General features: G+C 45.5%; 1 protein-coding gene across 1 annotated transcript in view; it reads left to right on the top strand.

The window, feature by feature from the left end:
• The window catches only part of LOC138489118 (leucine-zipper-like transcriptional regulator 1 homolog), a 406,596-nt gene that overhangs the window by 213,070 nt on the left and 173,376 nt on the right, over positions 1–20,150 (top strand). The window contains exon 5 of the mRNA XM_069616746.1: positions 16,573–16,619. Coding sequence (XP_069472847.1) covers positions 16,573–16,619 — 47 coding nt within the window. The remainder of the gene's footprint in view (positions 1–16,572; positions 16,620–20,150) is intronic.

Genomic DNA, 20,150 nt, shown 5'->3' on the forward strand with positions numbered 1-20,150 from the left:
ACAAGTGTTGTGATCCACAAGATCAAATGCAGCCGACAGGTCGAGGAGGAGAAGTAGGGCTATCTTCCCCTTATCTTTAAGTCATCCATTTGGATATTTAAATCCAGGAGTGCTGTTTCCGTCCCATGTCTTGGGCGGAAACGTGACTGTTGTAGGCCAAGGATATTGTTGGCTTTGAGATATTTCTGAATTTGGATGTACTCTACCCTGTCCAGAATTTTAAGAAGAAAGGGTACTGTTGTTATTGGGCGGTAATTGGTGGGTATGTTGGGGTCAAGGGTGTTTTTTTTAGTAGTGGTAATAGCCACGCGTTCTTTAGGTCCGTAGAGACGCAGTTATTTTTAAACCAGGCATTGATCAGATTCGTGATGAAAGGGGAGAGTTGAGGAGCGCAGTCCTTAATGTCTGTTGCCGGGCAAGAGTCACCATGGCATTTTGATAACTTTAGACTTGGGATGATTTGGAGGACTTCTGAATTGGAGACCTGCGTAAATTAGAATTGAGGCAATCCTTTGTTAGTTTGGACGTTAGCATGGTTGCTGGAGGGTCCAGTAAGTTTAACTACAGTTTGTTTAGCTTTAATTTTAGACTATAGTTGTGTGATTTTGTTTTGGGAAGCATTTTGGATGTTCAGACACCAGTTTGCATCATTGTTGCAACTTTCCACTAGAGGAACTGGAGATTCTAATTCTCTAAGGATTGCGAACAATGAACCTTTTGTTAGGAGGATTTGTTGCTTGTATTCGCAAGCAGCTCTGTCAAATTCTAGTTTGTTTAGTTCAGTGGGAGATTCTTTTCAATGGGATTCTGCTTTTCTCTTAGTATTTCTTAGTATTTTTAGGGTGGGAGTGAACCATCCATTTATGTGGGCAGCTTGTTTGGCATTGCGTATGGCAAGGGGGGGGCTAGTTTGTCTATGGCTGCCAATATCATTTTGTTGTATTGTTTAGTCATTTTTGTTGAACCAAGTTATCAGAGTTTTGTAGTGTTATAACGGGTTGCATCAAAGGAAGTAAGCTATTCGCTGTGATATTGTGCCTGTTCCTTGACTGGGCAGCCAGAGCTTGTAGTAGGCGGTTGGTGCGGCTCATCATGGTATTGATTTTAAAGGTTATAAGATGGTGGTCAGACCATGGGCAGGGAGCCTTCGATATGATGGTCGAATTGCAATTGTTATCAGCTAGCCAGTCAAGGATGCAGCCTTTCACATGTGTGGGTTTCTGGACCCGGTGCGAGAGCCTGAGTGCTGACATACTGTCGGCTAGGGATGTAGCATTTTTGTCTAGTGGGTCATTGAGGCCTACATTGAAATCACCAATCATGATGGTTTGTGATTTTGGTTTGGTATTGGACGATAGGATTTGAGTTACACCATTCTCGAAGGTGGGAACCATTCCTGGAGGTCTATAGATGAGGTTGATATTCAGTGTGGCAGTGGCGGCCAGTGCCATTTTTACTGAGTAGTTCTGATATGATCGCAGTAAGAGGTGTTTCTCATGTTTAGGGAGTTTTTAGCGATGATGGCCACTCCTCTGCCTTTGGCGGAGGGTCTGTCCCTTCTGCAGATGGAGTAGTTATCTGGCACGGCACAGGCAAGAGCTGGGCCTGCTGTTGTAGGGAGCCAAGATTCTGTTATGGCTAAAAAGTCAAGATTATGTGTTGTAATGATGTCAGCAATGTTTATTGCATGGGCTGGTAGGGATCTAGTATTGATGAGGGCGCCTAGAATGTTGTTGTCCAGTTCGCTAGCAATCATTATATGGTTGCTGGGTGGTTACGAGCATATGCGGCCAGTTCTGAGAGTAAGGAGTGAATTTCGTTTTGCAGTAGTGGTGGCAGTAGTGAGAGTGATGTCTCTCTTGAATTTGGTTCTGGTTTCTAGATTACTGTTTGTTAGTACCAGTGGGTAAGGGTGACTAAGACCTAGGGTGGCTGGCAGGATTGCCGTTCTGAATTTGACAATTTGGTTGTTCATGGTATTACTCGTTAGGCCTGGCATGTGGTAGTGGTTGGGAGCTGTTGGAGGTTGATGGCTAGTGCGGGAGTCTGGGGAGTGTAGTGCTGTAGATATATCTCGGGATGATCTATAGCTGGTTAGCATTGCTACATGACTTGCATGTATGCAATGTTTGACTAGGGAGGCAGACGTGTCGGCTAATATTTGGCATTGCAAGAGGTTTGGACAATTGGCGTCACTTAAGGTGTGTTGGGCTAGTGCTGTCATAATTATGAATATGCACGGCAGTCACGTTAGTGTGCTATACAAGCTTCTGGCTCGAAGCAACTGTGTGCAGATGTCCAGAATATTAGGTAAGCTAGGGCAGTGTACTTTCAGGATGATTTAACTATGAGCAATTGTGAAACATTCAAAAAATTCTGGCTGGAGCACATACTAAATCATACTGGGTAAAACAACTGCAAGCATCTTTAGGAGGTGTAAATGGAATTCAAGGCGTTGTGAGTTTCTCAATGTTTGTTATGGCCAGCTGCTGACGCGTGTATATAAAGGATACTGGCTGATGCAGCTATGGGCACCTTTTTTAAAGGAACAAATAGGGCTAAATCAATCAGAGGCACATTTTACGGAAACACAGCAGTCAAAGGCGGTATGAGTTTGGGAATTTTGCGCTCCTAGTTATGACCATTTGCTGACACATTTAAATATATTGGTAGGTGCAACTATGGGCACCTTTTTAATAATGGCTAAAACAATCACATGTACATTTTGGGCAATCACGGCAATGCGAGCAGTCTAAGTATGGCTCAGCTAGCTGTGACCGGCTGCTAATACAAATGAAAATATAGGTTGATGCGACTAAGGGCACTTTAAAAAAAAAAGAAAAATAGTGGCAAAAGCAATCACGTGCACATTTAGGACAATCACGGCAATGCGTGCGGTGTAAGTAAGGCTCTGCTAGCTATGACCGGCTGCTGATACAAATGAGAGAATATAGGCTGATGCAACTACAGGCACTTTTATGAAAACATAGTGGCTAAAAACAATCACAGGCACAATTTTAAACAAACACAGCAGTCAAGGCGAAGTGAGTTTCGCGCTGCTAGCTATGACCCAGTGATGACACGTTGTATAATTATTGGCTATAGCAACCTCTCGCACGTCTTAGGAATCTGCAGCTATGCGGGGAAGTGCGAGTTGCCCGATACTAGCTAAATCACCGGGGAGGCGATATAGCACCAGACGGTTAGTTAGCGCTATGCTTTCACGGTAGACAGGTGAGCATGTGCATACGCTAGTCTATGCAATTTTCCGCTGTTTATTGCTGTGGGTGGGGAGGTCCCAGTGGAAGCGTTCAAGTTCGTAGCTTAATTGACTAGGAGAGGGGCTGTTTGCGCTGAGACAATGTTGGTGGTTCGTTTGAAACGTTAGTTAAGCAATAAAGTAAATGGTAGCTCTTAGAGAAAGGTATTCATGACCATTGTGCTGCTAGATTGCACAAAGGTCAACAGTTATCGTTCATGGTGCAGTGTTTCTCCGATCCGACAGGCTCGGGTAGGGCCTTTTCAGTGGGCCTGCGGTGGGGGGGCGGCTTACGCCTGCCGTTCCTTGGGTTGGTATCAAATGAAGTCGAGCAGTCAATCAGGTTGCAACAGTGGTTACCTGGGCAATAAAGGCCCCAAACAACTCAATTATTACTCCATGGCCATCTTAACACTATTTAGCTCGTCGTGCTAGATGTGCCCACGTGCAGAATATGTACTTGTTATGGGTGCACAAGGCGATTGGTCCTGCTGGAAGCAGTGCACAATCATCTACAAATAAAGTGGATATATCTCATTCAATCATCAGAGTGGTATAGTATCCCGCTACGTGGATTGCAAATTAGCCATGGGGGCTTACACCTCAGATGGGGGGGTGTCAGCTGTGGGTGGTGCACTGCTCCTGCAGTGCACGGTATGTAGAAACCTTCCTGGGCCTTCCTAGGCTCCAGATGGGGGAAAATTGGGTATTGACAAGCGGAGAAGGACTAGGAATACAGGACGCAGTGGGTACATCACAGACGAATAATCAGCACCCATTGGACCAAGGTGTTATGGGTTTGTACCAAGAGGCAGAGGTATGGGCTATAGAGGAAGAGGTGGATTCCAAAATAATCGAGGTGGGTTTTAAAATGTGCAGTATGAGAATCGGAACACACAAGGAGGATTTAACCAAGGGGGATTAGTCAGGTGACCTCCGCCTGTATGTTGGACTTGTGGGATGGCAGGGCACATTGCACGTGCATTTGGGAGCCACAGGAATGTACAGAATGGCCAATTTTCAAGAGGGGACAGCTTACCCTCCGCCATATAACACACAAACTTGGGAAGGGTTTGCCCAAGATCAGTGTATCAGACACAAACGCTACGAGTGCAGCAGGTACAGCAACCACAAGTGCAAATGAATCCGCTACAAGGACAGTCCCAACGAACCCCCATGCAGACACAACAATATGCAAAGACGGGACAATTACTGACACCTAGGGTAGGAGATGCCAGTGTGGTAGCAGGAAATATGTTTACAGGAACAGGGATATGCCTATACCCACAATAGGACAGCTCATTGGGTGACTTGATGTGTTCAGCACCATCTGTGACACCAGACGCCCAAGAGGAACCAACGGTCGATGTGACGATAGGAGGCCAATCTTTTTCTTTTTTAGTAGACACTGTGGCTACTCGTTCATGTATACGAGAGGGAAAATATCCCATGTCAGGGAATTGCCATGAATGCTTAAGGGTTCTCTGGAGCTACGAGTCAAGTTCCTTTTACTGATGAACTATCAGTCTCTATAGGAGAGTGTGACATGTCTGTTCTGTTCTGTTGTATTCATGACAGACGCCAGTTAACATTTTGGGAGGAGATTTGATGACAAAACTTAACATGACCATTTCATTTACTGACAAAGGGATAGTGTGTTCCACGCCAGGAATACACTACTTAAATTTGAGTGAATTTATATTTGTGTTCACAGGGCAGGTGGCTCTGCAAGGCGTTCCAGTAGAGCCTGAGGTTTTCCTATAGGGGGTGAGCATTCTATTGACGTGGCTACCTGGCCTAGTGGGAAAGACTGTGAGTATAGTTCTTGTTTAGACCACAGATACCTATGGACGAAGAGGGGGGACAGACAATCACTATAGAGCTAGAAGCAGCCATAGTACGAAGGGAAATGGCAATGCTCGAAGGAACGTGTGAGGAGGGTAGACCATGGACAACAGTAATAGCTCTCGAAGAAGGGTACAGGTTGACTGACATTACTGATGATGACATGTTTAGAGAAGAACGAACAGATGATGAAGTAGTGTTCTTTATGAGCATCACATATTGAATAGAGAAAAGGGAAATCCCACAGCGAATGGCAATGTTGCAGCATCCAGCATTTTTTGAGGAAGGCTTGGAAAAGATGTTGCATGTCCTGTGGACCACAGGCCCTTATGACATGGGACTGTTGAAGGGAATAGGGGAAGCCAAAATAAAGCCGGATCCAGGGGGGATTTTTCCTCGAGCAAGACAGTACCCCATGTCTCGAGTGGCTAATGGAGGTGTCTTTGAGACTATTTTTGCACTGATGAAACAAGGTATTCTGGTGCCATCAGAATCATTGTGCAATCACGCGGTGTATCCTATCAAAAAATCAAGGGGAGGGACGTGGAGATTTAAACAAGTCATGAGACTGATTAACCAAATTGTAGAGGCAGAGTTTCCTTTAGTTCCTAACCCGGCGATGATACTGTGTAGTATCCAAGTGTAAGCTCGATATTTCACGACGCACGGCGATGAATTTGAAAAATGCGTTTTTCTCAATCCTGTTGCACAAAGCCTCACAAGACTTTACTTGTTCTAAGTTCTCCCAAACTCGACTGAAACACACTAGACTGCCTCAAGGGTACTGTGAGTCTCCATCAATCTTTAATAGAGTCCTCCAGATGCACCTAGCCAATATTGATTTTAAGAGTGCAGTGATACAATAGGTAGATGACATTTTAATTTGTAGTGCTGCAAAAGATGAGTGCAGACAAGACTCCATTCAGTTGATGACTATCTTAACAGACAGAGGACTTAAGGTAGACAAGGACATACTACAGTATTGTCAAGAAGTGGTGTTCTACATACGACAGTTGATTTCACATGAGGGAAAAAAGGTGACACCTGAAAGAGCTGAGGCAATTATGAAAACTGCAAAGCCAAGCACAGTAAAACAGATGCAACAGATTTTGAGGCTATGTAATTATGTTAGAGCCTGGATGTTTTATTACAGTACGTATACGAGATCTCTTTTGCAGGCTTTCAAGAAAGCACAGGTGAACAAAGTGAAAATAGAATGGAGTGAGGAAATGGAGGAGGGGTTTGAAGAGTTGAAAAAAGCAATTTGTACAGCCCCCATTTTGGGAATCCCCAATTATGCTGAGGAGTTTTATTTATTCTCGCACACAAATGGGGCGGTCATGATAGCAGTGCTTACACAGAGGAGGACTACATTGGGTAGAAGCCTTTAGCATTTTTCAGTGGGATTTTAGACCCCTTTGTAAGAGGACACTTTCCTTGGGAACATCCATTGGCAGCCGTTGTGTTGGCAATTGTGGTCTACAAGTATTGTCATGGCCTGCTCTATGACTCTCTTCGTAGAACATACTTTGTTTGCCATTTAGAGAAACCCAAAGGTACATTGACATCTCAGAGAGCCTCAGTCTATGAAGTAATGATTTTGAACCCAGCGATTTAAAATTGTCAGATGTAAAATAGTGAATCCTGGCACATTTGTAGCTGAGCCAATAGCAGAAGGCGATCAAGTGCATGACTGCTAATTATGTTGAATTTGATGATGATATACCATGTGTGAAGGAAAATGCTTTGTCATGAGGGGAAATTCTCTTTGGTTCTTTGAAGATTGATCAAATGAGTGGGGAAAGAGATTCTAGCGCAGCTGTCGTGAGGCATAGATTGAATGGGGAATTTGAAGTTATAGCAAGTACAAGGCTACCATCTCCCTTTTCAGAGCAAGCAGCAGAACTGGTAGCGCTTATTGTTGCACTTTAGAAACATGAAGGGCAGAAAGTGATGGTGTACAGTGACTCTGCCTATGTGACTTCAACCGTAAATGCAGGGCTAGCACGTTGGAAAAGGAGCGGTTACCTCTGTGTGGATGGCACTCCAGTGCAGCACGCATCCTTATTGGACAGGCGTATTAGGGCACTACAACTCCCAGTGGCCATAGCTGTAATTAAATGCGCCGCTCATACTAAGCGAACAGATTTTATTTCTTGCAGGAATGAAGCTGCAGACATAGAAGTCAAACAGGTTGCATATTCTCCAGAAATGTTGAGTTTTGATACTCCGAATGTAAGGGAGAAAGTAGTCACAATCCTGGTGATGCAAGAAGGGTTTAATAGATTACCAATGACCCAATTAATGGAGCTGCACCACAAGAATAGCAGGAATTATGGAAGTGTTGGGGTCGCACACTATCCCCCACAGAAGCATTATGGTGACAGTATAGCACTGGAAAGCTGGTGATGCCAGTAGCATCATTAAAGATATCGCTTGAACAGCTGCATTACCCCACGCATGTAACTACAGAAAGTCTTGCTGCTACGATTTCGGAAGACTGGTTAATTCCAAATTTGTTGGAACATTTTGCATTCTCTATAGTGAACTGCATCGGGTGTCTTACTGCTGGGCATACACTGAGAACAATTAGAGGAGTAAAACCTCCACCAAATACTCCTTTTCAGAATTTACATATTGATTATGTTGACATGCTGCAAGTATGTAATGGATATAGGTATCTGATAGTGTGGGTGTGTACCTTCTCTAGGTGGCTTGAGGCATGTCCGTGTGCACACCCTGATGCCACATGCGCAGTGAAGTTTCTAGTATGCAAAGTCCTCCCAAGATGGGGTGTGTGTGAAGTGCTGATGTCCGATAATGGGCCACATTTTGTTAATGAGCTATTTGAGCAAATATGTCTTCTATTGAATATTAAGCATATGTTTTCTTCTGCTCATCACCCACATGCGAACGGGATATGTGAGACTCCATGGCCTCCTTAAGGAAAGGATTGCCAAAATCAAATTGACTTTGAAGAAGGGGATGACTATATTGCCTGCCCTTAGCTTTATATGACCTTCACAATCAGCCTGATTCAGCCCATCACCTCACCCCACACAAACTAGTGACAGGGCGGTGAATGGGAACGCCTCTTACACCGCCATCGAGGAGTAGAAGTGATGCCCAGAGTACAGCTAGACTGTTAGGTGATGAATTACATGAATATTTGACATGTATGACCTCTAACATCTCTCTCATTTCAGATCAACTCAAGCATCAGGGGGGGTCTGTCTCAGAACACAGATGAAGACAATCCAGCAACTGGCTCAAGTGAACTTATATCGGCACCCAAACTGTTAACTGGTGACACCATTCTGATAAAAATGTTTACCCGACAGTGGCACGAGCCACGCTTCCATGGCCCCTTTGTTGTTGAAAATATAACCCACTCAGCAGTAAATATCCAAAGCAGGCAAGCTTGGCTTTATTTAAGTGATACAAAACCGTATAAATGCAATACCGCCCCTTCCACTGTTGACGATCCAGAAGCAAGACAAGAAGAAGAATTTCAGCGTGTGCAGACTCGATCGATGACAAAGAACGATAAAGCAACTAGCTGTTAATACACATTTTGCATTTGGACTGTGACTCAAACAAGCACTCTTTATAGATATTTTAGCAGGAGTGCAACCCTTTGCTGAGAGTCACAGGAATCTTGAAAAAATGAGCTTTAGAAATCACATTGATATGTCAAAGTAATGCCTAAACAACAGTTTAATCAAAACCTGGAAACGAGATCAATATTCAGATTTTTTTCTCACTGAAAATCTGTTTGGATAACTCTATGGTGCTAACTGACAGGGGTGTGCATAGACTTGTGTTTGCTGTGTTTGTATTTATCCTTCAAGCTTATCACGTTGATATTCACATTTTTTTTACAGGATCTTAAAAATGGCCCTCTGATCATTGAGCATATACTAGGGTTTCAGGAGTAAAGATATTTTTATTTTCTTATGATTACATAAGAAATTAGGAATGAGGCTAGCACGATTTTAGGGAGTGAACGAGCAAGGCCAGTACCAGGATGGTGAGAGAGGTGGATGTCCATGGTCTTGTGCATAGTATGTGCCTGTACGATTACTCTTTTTGTCTTTGTTTCTTCTGTTTCACACTCTCTAGCACATTATCCCTGATGAAGCAGACATCCCTTTTGGTTTTCCCCACTATGAAGACTACCTATGATTCACTTTGTGGTCAGTACACAAACCTTGCATATGGGAGAGTTGGGAGAAATGCAGATGAAGATTACTGAAGGGATAAATACCTTTTTATACAATACAACGCACTTGGGTAATAACATGTGGTATCAGCACATGAGAAAGGTGGGAGAGAGAACATCTAAGCAGAATTGCTATGTCTGTGCTCTCTTGCCTTATGCCTTGAATACAGTACGAACTTTCATCTCTAGAGAAGTTTCAAAACACAATTCCAGATGCCTCATTCATCTTGCCGCATACATGACTAGAGGACAATTCCAGGGAAGTTGGGCCACTCTGAGATGGATATCGAAATGGTAGTTTCCATTCCTGGATGGTTATATCAAGACCACACAGATGGGAAAAGAACCTGCATGGAAGAGCAAGATGCTTACATATCCGGCGACGGGACACGAAGAGGTAGTCGTTAAAGAAATTAAGAGAATGGACTGCCCTGATAAGGTAGAAATAGCTGGATCCCCTGGATGTTGGGAGTGAAACAGGTCTTAGTCTATGGACGAGTGAAATCCAAGATGGGATGGGAAGAGGGACTGATGTCCTGTGCAGCTCACCTACTGAAGACAGAATACGTGCAAGAGGTGCAGAGAGTGAACGATAGGGGTTTGAAGTCGTGGGCCAAACATGCCAAGCTGTTGGCATGGGTAGAAGATGAATCGGGTCCTATGGTTGTGATCCCATTGGCAAATGCGACATTGTGCTTCAGAAGATATGGAAAGAAGCATGTAGGAGATAACATATGGTGCAAGACAACAGTTGACGTTACTTGGATGGGAGCAGGGATGGCTCAATATTGGGCTTGGCGGCCCAGGGCCTACATGAAGCGACCCAGGAATTGGTGAGGGACGTTTTCCTTGGTGCTCATCCATGTTCCAGCATTAGTGATTCCTCAGAGTGACCTGAACATTGGACAATTTCCCAAAGTAGATGCCCATTTGAGGAGGAGAAGATCGCTCGAATTCCTCAATCGAACAAAGAGCAAGAACTATTTCTCAGCTAAGTCAATAAAAGCATATGACTCCATTCCTTATGAACATGGGCTGTTCAGCAAAACTGCCTCAATTCTCATGACTATATTCATGCCTGGGATCCAGATGATGGCCAATGCCAAATGGTTGCAGATTACGAGATGTCCTTAACATGATCACTGCGATGGAAGGAGGAGTTTGCACCCAAATCGGGCTTTCATGTTGCACGTTCAAACCTTCTCACAATGACGAGAATGGTACCTTGACAGAGGCCATAACACTGCTGCTGAACCTACACAATAAGATGGAAGATGAGACGGAGGACATTGCAGATGACAGTTGGTTTGCGTGCATATTCTCATGGGTTCCACAATGGATGGCGAACATTTTCAAGTTTATTGGAGCAGTATTAGTGATGGTGATGTTTTGTATTCTGTGTGATCAGGATAATATTTACACAGTGCAAGAAGACAGCAAAGAAGGCGGTAGGAATGAAGATCATGATTGATGTTGAATCAGGGTTGGGATCCAATGAGTTCACAGCTGGAGATATCAGAAAATATATAGAAACTAGTATAGCAGCACCTGAGGGGATGAAGTTCCTGCATCCAAGAAATCATAAGAAGTACGTGGGACGATGGGTCTATTGTAATCCAAATGGACAGTGCCGCTAGATGACCTGGAGTGTGGACTGACATGTAAAATCAGCAGGTTCCCTGAAGGGATTAATGAAGATCTGGACCCCAAAGAAGCACTTCTTCAAAAGGAGATACCATAATGTGGTTACTGTTAAAGTTGTGGTCAATGAGTCAGCCAGAGGGGGGAGTGTAGAGGAGCAGCCAAATCCCTCTGCAGGAAGTCCCGCCCTCCTTGACCCTATATGCTGGAAGGCTGAGATTGTGCCATGCTTGACACCAGCGGTTGTGACCATTCCATGGCGAATCTTTGAGAGAAGGTAGCCACTAAGAAAACGCTATCAGATGTATTCCTGAAGAGATAATCTCATGGAGGAAGTCTCTGAAGAGATATGAAAAGTCAAGAAAAGGAGTTGATGATGTCACAAGAAACGAGCGTAACACACGAAGACTGTCTGAAAAAGTAAGTATATGGACCTTATAGAAACTTATGACGTAGTAAAGAATGGAGTAAACTTTCATATGCGAAAAGAAGATTGCACGTGTGAAGAGCACTTCAGAAAATGCAAATTGTTCAATAACTGTACAGATGCAGTAATGCAAGTAGACTAAGTGATCATAGAATCTGGCTATACGTAATGAATAGACTGCAGGCACAGCCACCATTATATAGAAGCTGGACATCGGTGTCACAACTTTAGTACGTTCAAAACCATGGAGAGAAGAGCCGAGGGCTGTGCCGCAGCAAAGAACTAGCCAAGGTCGTGGATGAGTCTGGAAGGGCCGTCTCCCCTTCTGTCAAAGCTGAATCGGCCAAGACTGGTTATCTATCCTTGAAGGCAGTAGACGTGAGACGCTGAATCATCCCTTGGTAAGGTGCAAAGAATGAACACCATGAGTGCCAAGTTTTATTCATTTAAGACAATTAAATCGGCCGAATTGCGGTCTCCTGTCACGTAAGCAAGGATGGAAATAGAAGTTGTGCATGCAGTTCCAGAATTATGATGGGACGTGCGCTGCACTCCCCAATATTCTCAGAGGCAAGGATACTTACAAAGCCCAAGTTCAAAGATGATCTTCAATGCAGACGTCATGGGTGATGAGAGATGATGGGCTAATTGGGTGGGGAGGTACAGCGAAGTCCACCTCCTGTCACCTGGTTTATGAGGTTACGTGCTGCCAGTGAGCTGAATGTTCCAGACTGGCATGAGCATGCCAACCAACTGTAGAGGGTCATAAAATGAAGAGCCTTATAGGTTGAGAGCCAAGTATGTACTGTGTATCTATTATTTGATGAAGATGATTTGCACTAGGGTTGGGCATGATTTGTAAATCTTAACCCAACCCCTTATAGAAATTATACTTGGATGTTCCCCTTGAGCGTATCACATCCCCCTATAGGTTGTTTTTTATTTTGCCACGTAGTATGACGTCCCGTATGACAAATTGTTACTATACAAGTATGATTTTTTTTTATAAAATGCTTCAAGAGAATGCTTTGCAATGTCCGTTGATGTCCGTTGTAACTCCCTGTTTTAGACAATTGATATTAAAACAGACAAACTTGCCATCTTCCCGAGTTGGTTCCGTTATTTGGTGTAAGAGTTACTCTGCTTCTCATACACTGCGTGATATGCTACCCAAAGGACCTTATGTTCACTTTCCTCCAAAACCCTTAATTCAGTGTATTGTGCACATTTTGACACCTTCAGAAAGGTTCTTTGATCCTTGTTGCTTTCTGGTGGCTGACATAGATTTGGTTTTCAGACCTTCTAAGTCTGGCCTGAATGAGCCAATCCACCCGACATTGAAAATGTTGAGATTTCGGCAAATGCACAACACACTCTGAAAGTAAGCAGCTAAGGCTAGAAGTTGCTTACATGTTAACTTTATTTCTGCTTACTAAAAAAGAGCGCATTCTAGCTTCATCAGTAATTTCACTTATAAATTAATAAATTCCTTTCCACATAAACTATTGAACGCTGTTCGGCTGGGTAGCACTGCCCCAGAAAATGGAAGCTCCTGCACCCTTTGCTAAGATGGCTCTGTCACAAGGTAATGGATTAAGAAAGGCAACCCTAAACTTGCAGGATCCAGCCCTGGAAGCTTTGATGCTGCGGAACAGGCTGATATGTTTAATGGATAATCTGCCTATTCCACCCTTTTCCACTGAATGGCAGCCAAACCATACACCCCCACTGGATAACTATACCCCTTTTTCCACCTCCAGAGTCTGAGAAACTAGGGATATTTCCCCTAAGGAGAAAATCAGCCAAAAATAACCACAACGTCCGATTACGGCCCAAATGTGCAGAAAATTGCCATATTTGGCAACCCTAAATACTTCTAATACATGTACCTTTTTATTGCCAAGTATCGGACTCTGGACAGGAGGAGGGGCCAGATGTAGTGTTCTAAATGGTGTGACAAAAGTATTCATTCAATCCGGGTCTACCTGACTTGTGTTATGTAAGGTTCGGGCAAAACCTTGATTGGACGAAAGCGCGACAGGAAGGAAACAGTATACCAAACTATGCAGTACCCTTACACAAATCTGAAAGCACACACTTTATATGAATATTTTGGCCCAGCTGGCTTTACTAACTTCCAGCCAAAAGTAAAAATGGTGACAGGTGAAGCTGCAAGTTCAGTGGAGTAAATTAGCTCCTTGCACAAAAGCTTTTTTTTTTCTCACCAGGGATCTTTAGGAAGGTAACTGTGCAAATGCAGACACAGAATCCGGTTCTATTTCCAGTTTCTATAAGGAACTTCCTCGAGTAAGTCACATTTATGTGATTTTTGGGCGCTTTCACTTTTGCTCTGACGTAATGCATATTCATTTTATGTGGATTCTACATTCAGGCGAACAGCAGGAAAAGCATAAAGGGCTTGTGATCGGCCGGTCCATTGCATCTCTGCATTGTTCCCAGTTTGGATTGAAGATACTGCAGTGTGTACATCTTAGTGCAAAGATGGACTCCGATGAGGGAAACCAAGAACAGCAGCTGGAGTGAAATTCTATTTTCTATGCCTTCTGAGTCAGGCAATATTGAGGTGGTTCCAAGAACCAAATCATTGTCTGCTTGAATAGCAAACAAGGGGATGCGTGTAGACAATGCGCTTACCGAAGAAAGAATCCTCTCGCTACTCCTCATGGATTGGGATGAGGGTTTACTCCCTGAGATAATTCCTTCTTCCATGGAACTATCAGTTCATATGCCCCACCATCTTTCCAAAAATTCAAAGCATTTGAATGTCCTAAGCCTTAAGGGAAATAATATAATCCACCCTCTTCTCTGTTCATTCCTACGGTGTCACTCCTTTTTCCAGGTAGTCCCACAAAATGGAGGGATCCCAGTCGTCCTACTGTGGCTAGCCACCACTCTACTGGGGGTGACTCCCTATAGTGTGTGTGTACCAGTGGCACCCTGGAGAGTTCCTTGGACTATGCAGCACCATCAGCCGATTTGGAATCCCACTGCCATCTCACCTTGATGCCTTCGTTTGCTACTCCATTGCAGTTAACAAGAACAGGTTGTATTGCACTCAACTTTAAGAGGATCGTTGAGAATTATCTGATCTCCCCCATATCACCCCAATGGCACCAGACCAGATGGCACCAGACCAATTATGATCTGTCAGATATTCTCTGACAGATCATAATTGGCTCAGCCTCAAGAAGTTCCCTTGCTGATAACGGAGCACTAAGTGTCCTGGCTCCAGGCGATCCTCCGATTCCGAACCCCTCTATATCAGGATTGTGGGAGGGGGACCTTCCCATAACCAGGTGGTAATGCCAAGGAAGAGGACTGTGTCGGGCTAGACAGGGACTGGAGTGTTTCTTACGGTAATCCTCGGAAGTCCTGAAGACAGTACACCACCCGCCCAGGAGGAGCCCCTCCCCAGATACTCCATATGGACTATAATGGGAGAAAGGGTCTCCTCCAGGTGGGAGTGCTATTTGATATACACTCTAGTTCTCAGAATTCAGAACAGGAGCTACAGCAGGCAATACAAACAGAAACTTGTAAGCAGATGTTGTAATGCAAACAAGTCTGAATATCACTGATACGATGAAACCTTCCCCAGCCACACTCAACCCTTTACCTGACAATCTGCTGCTGTCCTCTATGAACCTGATCCAATATAAGGCAGACAACTTGTAGACTAATGTACCTAAATACCTGGTTCCCTAAACGCGTGTTGCCTGAATCCTGGAGTACAACCGTTGCGAGAACGCTAGGCTGTTTACTACCTGAGGCTTAAATGGAACTGTGTCCGTGGCGAATGCCAGAGCTAGACCACATGGATTAGAGGAAAGTACATATCTGCGTGGCCACGCTTCATGCACAGTCATGCCATTAGCCCAATTGTGTATGACGCTTCCTATGTGTCGTTCAGCATCCGCTTCCTGTCCTGGTGGATGCAAATGCTGGAGAACCGATGTAGTGAGCCGGATCATCGCCATCTCCTGTTGCCATGGCGCTGCTCCCTGATTCCCAAGGGCGCGTGGTACGCCCAGAGGGAGGGATTAGCCCATGGAGTACACCACAGGGCCTGGCGAACCCTACCACTGTGCCTCCTGCACAAAGGCCTTCCATGACAGGATGTCTAAAGTGGCTGAGTTCTTCATATTGGGATCTTCATTGATATGCATAACCACTGGTTCATCCATTGATCAATGGATTGGTTCCTGCATTTCCGAATTCTACAAGACCTACATGATCATACAGTTGGTGTGAATGCTCCTGCATTAGCCTTCCTGAGACAAGGCATTGGGGGACGAGGGTGGCGGCTGGGTTAGGGTATCGTGAGAAAAGCACCCATCTAGACTTCTACCTGGCTTTCTACAAACATTGCTACGTGGCATGGACACTAGAACTAGACCTGATACTAGTTTTATCTGGCTGTCCTTGAAATCCTTTTTTGGTTAAAGTACTTCCTTCAACTCAAGAGAGTTATGCCCTATATTCTAGAAGTATAAAGGAAAGAACATGAAGTAGGAGTAAGAAAATTGCTCACTGCAGTAATTACTGTTCCGCGCCTAGTCTCCTTTCTTCCATGAATCTGCTCAAATCTCCCAAACATTTTGGCTAGTGAGCCCAACTGGTGCGTGGAGAAAAAAGAACTTGCAGAAGTTGCTGGTAGGTCCGCATCCATACGAGCTCTGCACACGCCCCTGGCTCTTAAACTAAAGTCAAATTTAAGCACATCTGCTGTGTAAAAGCCTCTGTTCCCGTTGTAATGTAGGAATTTTGACTATGGACTAGGGGAACATTAGTCACTGTGAGTCGTTTTTTAAAATGTATGTACTCTTATGTCACTAATGGGCACAGTTTGTGAACTACCATCGGAGTACATTTGCAGCATTCATGCCAATTGCTTGATAGGGCAGTTTGTACCATGTGTATGTTTAGTCCAAGCTACATGCTTTATATGAAGTGATGCCAGTATATTCAAGCAGTGTTTTCTTTGAGGCAATGGTCTTTGTGGCTGTGCTGGTGACCAGCAAAGCATATGACAGTTTATGGCTGCCTCCCCCTCCCAAAATGTGTTGTCTTTCTTATGAATGTTTCTGTAATATAAACTTTCATGATAGAAATATATAAGCATTTGTGATTATATCAAACTGTAAATTATTATTTCAGATTCAGAAGCATGGGTGCTGAACCAGACTAAAGAAACTGAACTTGAGGTAAGGAACTAGAAAATATTTGTAACCAAATGTTCCCCATAATGGATCTTCAGTGATATTTGTAATCACTGATAGTCTTACCTCCTGTCCCCTTTCCTCCTTACTTTTCGGACATTCCGTCCATCGCGACAGGACCGGAGCACTTTTTAAGCATCAAAAAATAACTTTCATGTTGTTCTTCTTTTATTTTTACGTGGGGCCACCGCACGTGACCGTAGCCCCGCCTTCCTGAGCTCCGCCCTGCTCCCTTCAGTCTTTTCCTCTGCGCGGTCGGGGTCAGACGCACTTGAATCTTAAGGAATTTTTTCTTTTTGTTTCCTTGTCCTTCATATTCCTGCTGCGGTTCCACAGTCTTCTTTCTTCTGTCTATGCCAGAGCATCTGGGATTCGTTTTGCGAGGGCGGATCCCCATTGTCTCTGTCTGGAGTGCTTGGGGCTGGAACACCAGTGGGACTCTTGCTTCTACTGCAACTCCCTCTCCATCCGTGCACTCCAACGTCAGCTTGTCAGGTGGGAGGAGGTGTTCCAACGGATTCCTACTCTACATTTACAGCAGTTCATCGAGGAAAAAAAGAAGCGCCCGGTAACCTGCTTCCTTTTTAGGGCACCCCGGCCAGGAAACTCCTTTCCGGGGTCTCCTGGTTCCGGGAGGGGCCCAAGTGGCTCTGGTACCAGGGCTCTCCCTGAGGTGTCCCGAAAGGGATCTAACCTGGACTCTGAAGTTTGCGCCGAGGTCCCCTGTAAGAAGGGGGCTGTCAGGACCGGATCTTCATCCGAGTTTCCCCATCTGGGGGCTAAAGTTAGTCCCAGCATTTCTGGGACTGTTTTCACCGGAGTAGTTTACGGAGACTAGTCTTGAGGTTTCTTGTACAGCGAACAAAGGCACCGGGGTTACCCCCCAAGGATCCTCGACTAGGGGCTATAATTAAAACCAGCAAGATCGCGAAGACCCCCTCCGAGGGCTCTGACTACCGGGGGTGGCCATAAGCCTTCCCACAGACAATCCTGTGGTCGAACCGATTCTGCTGAGGGGGCAAAGAAGGAAGGCAAACGTCTTAAGTCTTCAAGTACCAGCCCTGCTGAGGTTCCCTCACCAAGGGCTAATTCTTCAGCAGAATCTAAGGGGGCTCAAAAGCGCCCTAGGTCTGCTAGCACCGGCTCTGACCAGGTTCCCTGTCACAAGGCTAAAATGGAAAAAAATGTCTCCTGATAACCCCGTGGTGACAATGGCCTCACTGACACCTGTGAGGCAGTAAACAAATGGTGGCCCAACCCACGCGGTATGAGGTGGTCATTTTGACTACCTCTCACACCAACGTTCTCAACAGCTCGTACTGAGGGGCCAGTTTTTGGTTCTGAACAGCCTTTTCCACGCAATGTGGACAATAGGAATCTGTTCCACCCTCCAATGGTTTGGCATGCTCACTTTCCGCTGTCACACAGGCTTGCTCCCTCCTACTTCCGCACCTTTAGTTTACGTGGTTCCAGCTGGTGGAGGGCCCTCCTGGCAACCAGCCTCTTTGCAATTCTGGGGGTATGCCCCTTCAGAGCGGCCTCTACCCATTCCTGTGCCTAGACCATCCTCTGAGGAAGCGCCGAGGACGCGTTTTTCAGCAAATTCCAGGCCCTTATGCACTCTGACAAGATGAAGGCATACTTTAAGGATCTATTCAAAGAAATGTATCCCAAGCCTCTCAAGCCACAACCTGCTCCGGCTACTCCTCAGCAGGTTCCGGTAGTGCCACCCCCTCCTCTTCCGTTGGGGCCTCCTCCTCAACTACCACCACTGCCTCCACTTTCACCTATACTTAAGACTCCCGTTGCACAGTCAGGTCTGCCCGCGGGTAGTGAGGTGCCACGTGCTGCGGATCAAGTTTCTGTTCCCGTCGCATCGGATGAAGATCAAGCAGACCAGGATAGCGAGGACCCGCCCCACTCCGTCGGAGCCTTTAATGACCGGGTTGTGGATATGAAGGCGTTGCTAGATATTCCGATACCCGAGCCTCCGGTTCCACAAGGAGCAGTACTTTCAGGAGCCTTTACTCTTTCAACACAGGAGCACACAGGCTTTTTCCTTCAAAAAGATGTGCTAGCTTAAGCCTGCAAGGTCTGAGAAAAACATCATTCCAGGCAGCACCTGAACAGGAAAATTGACGCTCACTACAAGCTACACTCGTCAGAAGACCTACCCTTGACTGCATGTCCACTCCCCTCTTCAACGGTGGTGGCAGCAGCTATGCTGCAGTCTAAGCTGTTCTCCACATCCTCTATGGCAGCTTCTCAAGTCCTTTCTAAGGAGGACAAGCTTCTTGGTGCCATTGGGAAAAAAGTATTTTCCAATTTGGCTCTCCAGCTGTGACAGGCAAATACTGAGGTCATCCTGGCAGCAGCAAATCTCAAGCTGTGGAAGGAGCTTGCTGAGTTTCAGGATCTAAGGATCTCAGGATTCCTCCTGACAGGCACAAAGTTTTTAAAGCCAGCTTATCCGATGCCAGGCTGAAGACCTGCTGGAGGCCGCGGCCCATCATGTTGACGCTTCCGCTCTGGCCTTATGGTTGGAGTGGACATCTCCTGCCAAGCGTCGCTGCATGCTACGAAGTTCTCGAAGGAGGTTCAGGACAAAGTACTTGATCTTCCCTTCGAAGGTAAAGAACTGTTTCACTCCTCCACCGAGGAACTCAATAAAACAAAGGCAAACAAGCCAATGGCTAAATCTTTGTTGGTCCTTGCCAAAACACCAGCTAGAGCATCTTATACTCAAAGGTCGGCGACCCAAATGTGGTCCTTCTCAGGTTTCAGAGGCTTCCAGGAGCGCTGTGCATGCCGGACAGAAGGTCCCTCTGGTGGGCCTTGCCACAAGTAGCAGAGGCAAGGTGGCTGGTTTTTCTCTCGATCAACAGCCTCCTCTTCGGCAACAGGTGGTCTCACCGCCGATAAACCATCTAAATGATGTTTTCCATCGGTCTTATGAGACTGCGGTGGGAGGATGAATATCGTCTCATCTGGAGGCGTGGCAGACCATCACAGAAGACCGATGGGTTTTGTCCGTCGGCCGAGCGGGCTTCCGCTTGCCCCTCCCTTATACCCCACCCTCTCACCCTCCTCTTCAGCAGACTGGGTCACCCTCCCTCAGAGCCAAGGTACAGAAACCTTTAGACCTTAGAGCAGTGGAACCTGTTCCCTTGTGGGAGCAAGGGGAGGGCTATTACTCCATCTGTTTACAGGGCCTAAACCCAACCAGGCTGGCCTGAGCATTATCCTCGACCTCTCCAACCTCTTCCTAACCCATAAATATTCAAGATGATTACGCACAGCCAGAAAAGGTCCTCTTTCCGGAAGGGCGATTGGCTCAGTGTGGTAGATCTTCAGACGCCTACATGCATATCCTGATCTGGGGCCCACATCGGAAATACCTGCGGTTCTCCGTGGGAATGGAACACTTCCAGTATTGAGTGCTACGTTTGGTCTCCGCTCGGCACCGCATGTCTTTACGAAGATGGTGGTCATTGCAGCATTCCACAGACTGTAGGT

This window comes from Ambystoma mexicanum, chromosome 9 (assembly GCF_040938575.1).
Source record: "Ambystoma mexicanum isolate Mex_15411 chromosome 9, UKY_AmexF1_1, whole genome shotgun sequence".
In the NCBI taxonomy this organism is placed as follows: domain Eukaryota; kingdom Metazoa; phylum Chordata; class Amphibia; order Caudata; family Ambystomatidae; genus Ambystoma; species Ambystoma mexicanum.